Source organism: Diachasma alloeum, unplaced genomic scaffold (assembly GCF_001412515.2).
Source record: "Diachasma alloeum isolate Michigan unplaced genomic scaffold, Dall2.0 Dall_scaffold_01216, whole genome shotgun sequence".
In the NCBI taxonomy this organism is placed as follows: domain Eukaryota; kingdom Metazoa; phylum Arthropoda; class Insecta; order Hymenoptera; family Braconidae; genus Diachasma; species Diachasma alloeum.
Genome location: NW_021681325.1, coordinates 10,045 through 19,630, shown reverse-complemented (window position 1 = coordinate 19,630; position 9,586 = coordinate 10,045). Strand labels below are relative to the sequence as shown.

General features: G+C 36.8%; 1 protein-coding gene and 1 long non-coding RNA gene across 2 annotated transcripts; one reads left to right on the top strand and one right to left on the bottom strand.

The window, feature by feature from the left end:
• Nucleotides 1-588: 588 nt before the first annotated feature.
• Nucleotides 589-6,228, bottom strand: LOC107046140 (the record flags this gene model as incomplete). Its single annotated transcript, XM_015268664.1, has 3 exons — nucleotides 589-782; nucleotides 2,052-2,379; nucleotides 6,029-6,228. Coding segments are annotated over 3 exons (540 nt in total), but the record flags the coding sequence as incomplete, so codon positions are not given.
• Nucleotides 3,560-5,593, top strand: LOC107046141. Its single transcript, XR_001461518.1, has 3 exons — nucleotides 3,560-4,128; nucleotides 4,367-4,743; nucleotides 4,819-5,593. It is a non-coding gene; the product is annotated as an uncharacterized LOC107046141 (long non-coding RNA).
• Nucleotides 6,229-9,586: the final 3,358 nt, after the last annotated feature.

Here is a 9,586-nt window from a genome sequence, read left to right as displayed (position 1 = left end):
GGGTTCGGCGTACGCGGATCTAGATTTTTGGGGAAGGCCAACGTCTGGACACTTCGGCCTCCCACCGTACTCTGCCTTGGAGCAGAGTCGCAAGGCGGTTGCAAATCCAAAATGCTTGATAAGCACTCCCACGGTTTTACCTTCAAAGAGCTCAGGTTGACTCTTGTTACACCGTGTGACTGCTTATTCAGCATCGAACCCGCAAATACTTTTGTTATTAAAATATTGATTAAACAATTCCGACGTGTGGATGCTCCACACGTCACAGCACTCTAACTTTGGGAAAAATAGACATATTAATCTGAAGTTTGGCACGAAGTTTCCTCTTGTTTTACTTGAAAATTGAGAAAATCGGAGAATTTGCGTCTTACAGAAAGTGACATTTTTTATTCACCACAAAACAGAAATTTTATTTTCTTATTATTTAAAAAAAATAGAATTCCAACGGATCCATTCAGAAGCTTACTACCAATGAAATTGGTAGAGATGAAAGATAAAAAGACTAACAACGCATAAAGAAACAATCATATCTCTTCAGTCGAATAGGCTCGGCCTCCTGCTTGTTTCTTTGTGCAGAGCCCTGTTCTCTGTCTCATTCGTCTCTTAGTGCCGGACCCTTCTCCCTTTCCAATATTTTTATTTTTATCATTATTTTTATTATTATTACTTTATTTCATGCTTTTTACTCATATGTTTCACTATTAGTCTGTTCTTCTTCTACTATACTGTTTGGAATTGTCTTATTTTCCGCTAAAAACTGTTTCGTTGTATCAAGGTTGTACCTACAAATCAGCAATAAACGAATTGATTGATTGATTAATCGGCACTTGAAAAAAGTAAATATAAAATTGTTTTTACATAAAGTAGGGGAGGGGTCGTTGATTTTATGACGTAATATACAAGGAGGGTTCACGGTTGCGACGGTCGTGCACAGAAAAAAAAATTGGATTAGCTTTAGAAAAAAGTTCCTAAATTTTAGAAACCGTGGTTTCTAACCTTCAGGTTTCTAAAATCTAGAAACTTTTTTCTAAGTTTTAGAAAAAAATCGTTTAAAATTAATGATAAAAATTGAGATTACTTTTAAACCAGAATATATTTAATTTTAGAAACAATATTTTCCAAAATCTAGAAAGTTTAATTTTTGAGGGAATTTGGCGAAAAGGGGTGTATCGATATCCGGGAGGGGGGGGGGGCTAGTAAAGAGGGGGGTTGTACAAAGAGTGGTGTTTTAGGAAAGGGTAGATTGTGTGCATTGAGAACTCACAACCAAAAAAATTGAGTCGGTAAGTTTTTCAAAAATATCTAAGAAACTAAGGGGGAAAAGGGATTCAAAAATTTCAAAAATTCGCCATCTTTATTAGCTTCTCAGATATTTTTTAGAAAATATTAGTTCTTAAAAACAATCCCCAAATTGGTTATTTTTTACGATCCCACCAAGGATAAAGCTTAAGAACAGGAGTTTCTAAAATCTAGAAACTAGTTTCTAAAGCTAATCCACTTTTCTTCTCTGTGCGACGGAGGGGGGAGGGGAGGGTCTAAAATATCCGAAAAACGCGTGACGTAATATTTGAATGCTCCCTTAAAATTGAATGGCAAACGTTGTTTATTTGAATCGTTTTTCTCTATCTAGTTACCGGTAAGACCATCGGAACGCGACGATATCTCCCGCAAGGGGTAACGCACCACTTGCTTCGCTCCCACCCCGCCCCATAACTTTTTATCTACTAATAGTTAGGGAAAAAAATAGTTATAAAACAAAAATGTGTATTTTTACATATCAAAAATGTTTTGTAGGAAACTTTTTTTTCCTATTTGCAACCGTTTCCGTGATATCAACATTTGAACGATTAAATTGTTGGAAACGAATAGACTCTACCACAACTCGCAAACAGTGACTTCGCATTCGAATTCAGCACCATCAAAAATCTAACTTCCAATATTATTATTATAAATTCTATAATTTTCTGAACCTCATAATACATACAGAAAGTGGACTAGCGGATGAACTATCTCCAACATTGATAAACTGGAATGTTGATAAATCAGCTTACCATAATGTACCAGAGGGTGATGATAATTTTCACCGGCAACTTGAACCATAAACTCCATAATAAAACTCCATTTATGAGATTTGGTAGCCAACAGAGGTAGTAAACAATATTTATGAGCGCAAACTTCAATTTGATCGTTTTAACGAGTTTTCTCTCTCTTCCCGTCATTTGCGAGAGTCTGCAAGTGACGGCGGTTTCCAGGTCTCGTGTTGAAGCAACGTAAAGCATGGGGTTTACGATCATAACTAGAGCGAGGAGTATATAAGTCACACAGTAGTTCGGGAGAATTCTTAATATCGCTGTGGAAAGTGTTGTTGCTTCGTGACAACTGAAACAAATATTCATATATGTAGCACATTTTAGCGATTATCAACTGATCATTCGGCTTTAAGATTTCAATCAGTCAATTTTGCCCACTCGTCAATTGCACAGAAAAGATGTTTTTCTTCAGTTTTTAGACCTTAAACTCAATTAGGAAGGGAATTATGAATTGATTTTTTTCCATAATTTATTTACAACGAGATTTTATATGTCTGCTAAAAAATAAAACATACATTTTTTCCATACAAAATTTCCATTTTCCGAAAGAGAGATCATGTTTGAGCTAGCACCTCAGCTTATAGCTAAAAATCGAGCTCGAAGCTTTCAGACTCAGTTTTTTCGGTCTTTCACCATAGAAAATGATATTTTTTATTTTTTTTGCTTCCAAATGAAAGCTTCCTTGTAATTGTAATTTGTTTCGCGAGGGTCAAATTTCACGAGGATCATATCTCTTAAAGGTTATGGCTCGCGAGAGTCAAAAATCACAAGGGGAATATCTTGCAGAGGGAAAACGTTCCCATAGTCACATAATGCAAGGATAATATCTTGCGAGGTTCAAACGTCATCAGGTTCATATGTTGCGAGGCAAGGAAGATAATCTCGAGGGTAGAGCAGAATAAGGGAAGGCCAAGCAGAATAAGGGTAAAATGGCAGAGCTTTCTTATTGGATTTCATGGAACGACATAGTATTCAAAAATTAATCTCTACACAGCTCGACATATTTCACTGTCACCAGATAAAATTCTTCAGACTTCAGTTCTTGAAAAAGACAGACAAAGAGAAAATGCGTTCCAAGAGGTCCAAATGTACTGGTCCTTATATTTCTGAAGTTAGTCTCCGACAGTCGGAGTTGGAGTGACGATCGAGATGCGTCCTTTACGTGCAACTGAATAAAGAGTCACAGTCAAATTAAATTCACAGAATTATTAATTCAGTCCTACCCATAAATCCAATAGGTTATGGGCTCATATCACGTACAAAAATGTTCATGACCACGGCCATGGCCTTTGCTATGGCGTGGCCATGGCGCTGCTGAGGGGCGTTGCCATGGCCGTTTGCCATGGCGCTGCTGAGGGACGTTGCCATGGCATTGCCATAAAAAAAAAACTTATAATCAAATAATCAAGTTCACCGACGTCCAATGGTCGCGGTGGCTAAATCGTTAGTTCGGCTTGGCCACTAGGAGGTCGTGGGTTCGAATCCCAGTCCGATCGGGTTTTTTAGCTTCTGGAAACGGGTTGGGGGCTCGAAAGGGTGGTTGGGCTTCGGATCCCGACTGGGCCCTTATTCACGACGCGATGTGAAACGGATTTCAGTGTGAATGTGACTTGATTCACGGATCTCAGACGGGAACGCAAACTTTCGTATACGTATCCCGATATTCACCTGTGAATCGACTTCGTTGACGGAAGTCACAGGTGAACAGGGAATTTCACTCACACGTCCCAAAACATTGCGGTGGTAAAAAATAGTCAATGATCCAAAAATCATTTCAATGATCAAAATGAGTGCAAATGACAAGTCAGGAAAAGTTAAGAAAGAGGTCAAAGTGGAAGGTGATAACAAACGGGCCGATAATATTAATGAGCGACAAAAAGAAATGTTATTAGATTTAGCTGCCGAGAATCCAGAAATAATCAGCGGAAAATTCAAAACTGATAAAGTCACAAAAGAAAATGTCAACAAAAAATGGGACTTCTCCGTTCTCAATGCAGTCCCTGGTGGTGCACAGAAGACTAGAGATCAGTGGAAAAGGGTAAGTGAAGGATATATTATTTGAGATTATCGATTACGATATTACGATAGTTATTCGTTTTCCCCCTTCACCCATTCATACATATTCAGAATTCTCAACGGAAAATGTTCCTATAATTTTCTTCAGGGGGGGGCAGGTGTAATTCGAAAGTCTTCGTCTGCTGATAATAACTAAAAAAGAAGGAAATTTCGTACTCAACTCATTTTACTAAATGAGATCAACGATCCATTTCTTGCAGAAGGGTTGGACAATCATGAGAAGGTTATCTTGGAGGAGGTCAACAATGAAAACTCAGTGGAAATCCAAACAGCCGATCCTACTTTCGATGAAACGTTGGATACCGACCCCTCGATACCAAACAAAGAATCATCCATTCCAGGAATTGATCTTGTGCAACTGGAGACAAAGTTCACAAGTCCAAAACATGATGATTCACTGCTGAAGACTATCTCTTCAGTCCCGAAAGTCGAACACTCACTGCCAGAGACAGGGTCCCAACCATTATAGGGACTCAACTGTTAGAATCGACGAATAATGACCCTGCCCTCGGGGGTGCGAAAAGAAAAGCCTCTCCACACCTTGTCCCTGATTCCTACCAAAGACGCGAAAACCTAGGTGAGGTGATTTGGCTATTTCGATACCTTATGGAAAGCAATCATTCCAATTTTAATCTCCTCCTCTTTACTGTAGCCTTTCCCAGTAAGAAGCGATCTAGGGCAGTTCAGCGACAGGACGCATCCCTAAGAAACTCCGAGAATATCATCACTATTTCGAATAAAGATTTGGAAGAGAAAAAGAGCTATAATGATGAAAAACTGTTTATCCTTGTAAGAGAGGCCCGGGGCAAGATCTATCAAACGCACATTGTGAGAAACCTTAGCAACAAGCTCACTTATTATCCATGGTGATTGTCCTCAAATTTTCTTGTTCTCTTTTTTTATGATGCGTTTTTTTCTTTTTACTATGATCGATTATTTGTCCACTAGCCCAGTGATAATCCAGCATCAGAGAATTTTTAGATTTTTATTAATTGATTATGTACGTCGGAGGAAGATGGATGCAAGGAAAAATAATAAGAGAATTTGATAGAAAAATCCAAGCAATCCGCTAAACAAATTCTATTGCATTTCTATTTAGTTTTTTTCCAGTTTTTGGTGATGTAATTGAAATATTCCGCAGCTTTCAGCTTTTAGCTTGTTTTCAATAGAAATATTCAATGAAAAATTTTTCATAGAAAATATTAATAGTAGTCGATTTTCTGTAAAACCCATCCTGTTGAAATATTCTTAATAGAAATTTCTCAATACAAGTTTCCAAAGTTCTTTCATTCGATTTTATTCAATATAAAAGAATAGGATGCTCGGACTGATGTAAAAATATGAAGAAATGATTTTTTAAGTATCATTCACAAGTTGTATTTCTGATATTGGAAAAAAAAAGAATAAAGTTACCAAATACATCTGAACATCCTGTTAAATTTATTTATTGAGCTTTCCAATGTACTTTCCTTCATTCCAATTCCATTGTTTGAATCCATAATGTACTTTAAAAAATTAAATTAAATTTATCTAATTTTCAGAAGTTTGATTTTTCAATTAAATTTTTAGAAGCCTAACGCTGAATGTACAAGGGAATAAGGGAAGTTTTCTCATCACATTTTTCATCGTTTTTCCTTCGTCCTCCATTCATTCCCGTTAGTTGCAGAAATAAATAAACTGCTAAAGGAATGAATAAACTGCTCCTAGTCTTTAGGTGAACCAGCGTCTAACTATGCGTCGTCGGACATTTCGACCCGCTTCCAACTCTGGATTGACATGTCCTCTGAGCACATTATCCTCATCTAGCTCTTCATCATCGAACATTCCATAATCTTCGTTATCCTGATATGTTTCATTCTCACCAGCAGGAAATTCGAAGCCATCCATAATGGCCATGTTGTGAAGGATAGCCCAAGTGTTCACGATTTTGGCAGCAGTTGTAGGATTGTAGTGGAAGACACGATGTTTGAGTAGGCAACGAAATCTCATTTTTAGTATTCCATTGACACGTTCGATGGTCGATCTCGCTCGGCAAAAAACTTTGTTGTAAGCAGATTCTGGAAAATCATCCGATGGATCCTTGATGGGTGTCATAAGCCAGGGACGCAGAGGATATCCTGCATCTCCTAGAAATAGTTTAGGAATTTCGACTCAAATTTTTTAAATTAATCTCATTTATGTGGCGAGTGGAGATGGAGTTAGAGACACGTATGAAGGAATTTGACGGAAAAAGCTGGCGGAAAAAAATTTTTGTGGATTTATATTGAGCTTATTATTAGATTTTGGTCGCTTTTTATACTCAACTTATTGTATTGGAAAATCTTCCATAAAAATTTTTCGTCTCAAATTTCATTTTTTTTATTTACTTTTTTTAAATGAAAAGAAGAGACAGATGGAGTGGAAAGACAGTTGGAAAAATCATGTCGAGGAATTCCGGTGGAAAATTTCTTAATAGAAAAAGTTGTGTAGAAGGAGTTCTATGAGTTTTTTTATAAAACAGTTTCTGAGGCTCAAAACAAGGGGCAGTAGGACTGCGAAATTCCTCAATGGAATCGGCCAAAAAGTATCGCAATAGAAATCCAATAAAGCTTTCTATTAAATTTGCTACGTTTTTCAATAATGTTTTTTGTGCGTGGTGGTCCTAGATGAATTAGTATTTGACTCTACCTAGCAAATAGAATTGTTCACTACCATAATTATGCAACCTGCGCATTAGAGGCTGGACGGTGCTGTTGTTCCAGATGCCACAATCATTGGCACTGCCTGGAAATCTAGCATTGACATTCAGAATTCTACAGTCAGCATCACAGATCTATGTGACAGAAGATAATATGATAAAATTAGAGCAGGAGAATTAGAAATTTCAGATAAAAATGAACATGAACTTCGTTGATTGCTTGACTCACCAGTTGGACATTCAAGGAGTGATATCCTTTGCGGTTTACATAAACACTCTCTGGGTGAATTGGATCATTGACATGAGGAGCAACAATGGCCACATGTGTCCCATCAATACATCCAATTGCATTGTCAAAACCGAATATTTTGAAACACCTACGAATCAATGTTCTTATGGAACACGAGAAACAGAAACAATTAAATGTTTTCCAATACCGCAAGATCCACCTGTCACGAGATGCTCGAACTTCATCTATATTTCTGAAAAATCACACATATTCACTGAAAATTTCATTCCGGTTGAGAATGTCAATAATCTTATGAATTGATCTGCTCACAGATGATTGACCGATAGCTAAGAATCGATTCATCCCAATGTCCAGTTGGTAGCTACCAGTTGCAAAAAATCTCAATGCTGCAAACACCTAAAAAATGAACAGTTTTAATCTTATGAAGAGTTGGATTTGGAAAAAAAATTTCAGAAAAAGTTGTATAGAGAGATTGAATTCAATTCAATTCGATTCCTTGTATAAAGACTTTTCTGATAAATATGTGTTTCGAAAACGAGCCGAAAAACTGCTAAATAGTTTGACAAGATCAGAGAAAAATTGACGTAATCTTCAATAAGAATCTAATAAAATTTCCTGGTGAATGTTTTTCCATTGAATTATTTCGTTTTCAATTTTGTAATTTTTTTCATTTGAATTTCACAGGGAGGCCAATTCTAAATAAACAGATTGTTTTCTTCTCTTCAAGAACGATAACAATATCAAAGTTTTCCAATGTTTTATTTGTGGCTCATTTCAATGTTTTATGAATGGCTCATTTCAGAGAAATAATTCGTTGGTCAAAGGGTTAAAAGTCCTTATTAGGCTACTTGTCTTCAGACTGTGTGAGGTTAGAGGGAAGAGATGGAATTATTTTTCGATTCAAATTTTTGGGAGCTACAAAACAAGATACTTTGATAGTTTGTTGCACGATCTCAAATTATATTTTTCAAACAGAGAAAATTGAAAAATAGTATTTCATCATTGTTTAATTACTTACCATGGTACGAATATTCAATGCTGTTCGTCTACCCGGCGCCGGCATATATTGACTCACAATATCGATCAAATGTAACACCCTTTCTTTACTCAAGCGGAAAATTTTTATAAATTGATCGTTTGCAAGCTCCTCGAAAGGGGTAGCTGCATTATGAAAAACTCGAGGACGGAAGTCGTTATATGCATCTGGTTCAAAATTCTGGAGCAGATCAAGATAAATATGGGACATTCCAAGTCAACTCAGCCACCCCGGATTTGTTTTCGTCTAGAAAAAATGATTTGATTGCCACATTTCGAACTACTATATATAGACAGTATTCCGGCCAAATTTCATTGCCTCATGATTTTTTATTTCTGAGATGACTACCAAACTTTAAATTTTCAAAAATTCATAACTTTTGAATGGCGCATCCGATTTGAACAAATAAAAAAAGAAAATTTTTGTTTTCATTCATACTTTCAATATACTTTCAATATACTTTCAAGAAAAAAATATTCCATAGGCGTGAAGAAGCTTCTACACCTAAATTTCGATGAATTTTTACGTTTTTATTTTTTTTCGGCTCTGGGGCCGTCCGGTATTCGACTGGAATATTTTTTTTCTCATAGAGGACGTCCATATATGATGTAAAAAAAAATATGCCATCATGGGAGAGACAACCAGTGTACCGAAGAAAATTTTTGTTTCCTAAATTTTCGTGTTTTTACGCCTTCTAGGAGAGCTGCCTTGTTTTTGTTGAGAAATTGATATTTCAATCCATACCTTTGATGAATATGAGTTCGAAAAGAGATGCGTCACGATAGAAAAGAGAAACAATGCGTCGGGAAAAAAATTCTCTTCAAAATTTTTCCGTCTTTTCGCTTTCTATGAGAGCTATACTGCGTCATCACCCTAGTGGAACCAGTGGATAGTTCGACTCTCTATTTGTTCCTGAAGGGGAGAGAAAGTTGAGAGTTCGTGGAGAGTTGGACTGACAGGGCAAATTCTCTACTCATGAGTACTTTTAGAGAGTAGATAGCTGAGGGGAAGACTATTCTGGGCTTCGTGGATTTAGACCTTTGAGTAATCTGACCCTCTAATCTTTAGAACCTTAGACCTCGTGCCTCTTTAAACGCCCAGACCCGAAATTTTTTGTGAACGCTGAATGTTATGGCCCTCAAACCTTCCAACCCCTACAGATTATGATTCATATATTGTGAACCTTATATTTTCAGACCCTTAGAAAAGTCTAACCTTTGAATATTTGAACCATATTATTTTTGACCCTTAAACTGAGGCCAACTCTCTACTATCTACTTTTTCTAGAGAGTAGAGAGTTGGGATCGGATGCTTGGTGGGGGCTACTCTCCACTCTCTACAAATTGTAGAGAGGGTCAAAATCCAAAAACACTTCACTGCTAAAGAACAACCAGCTTTTGTTAAAGATCGAAAAGAGAATTTGAATAACGGCGAAGTACTAGTGCACTGTGATTTCT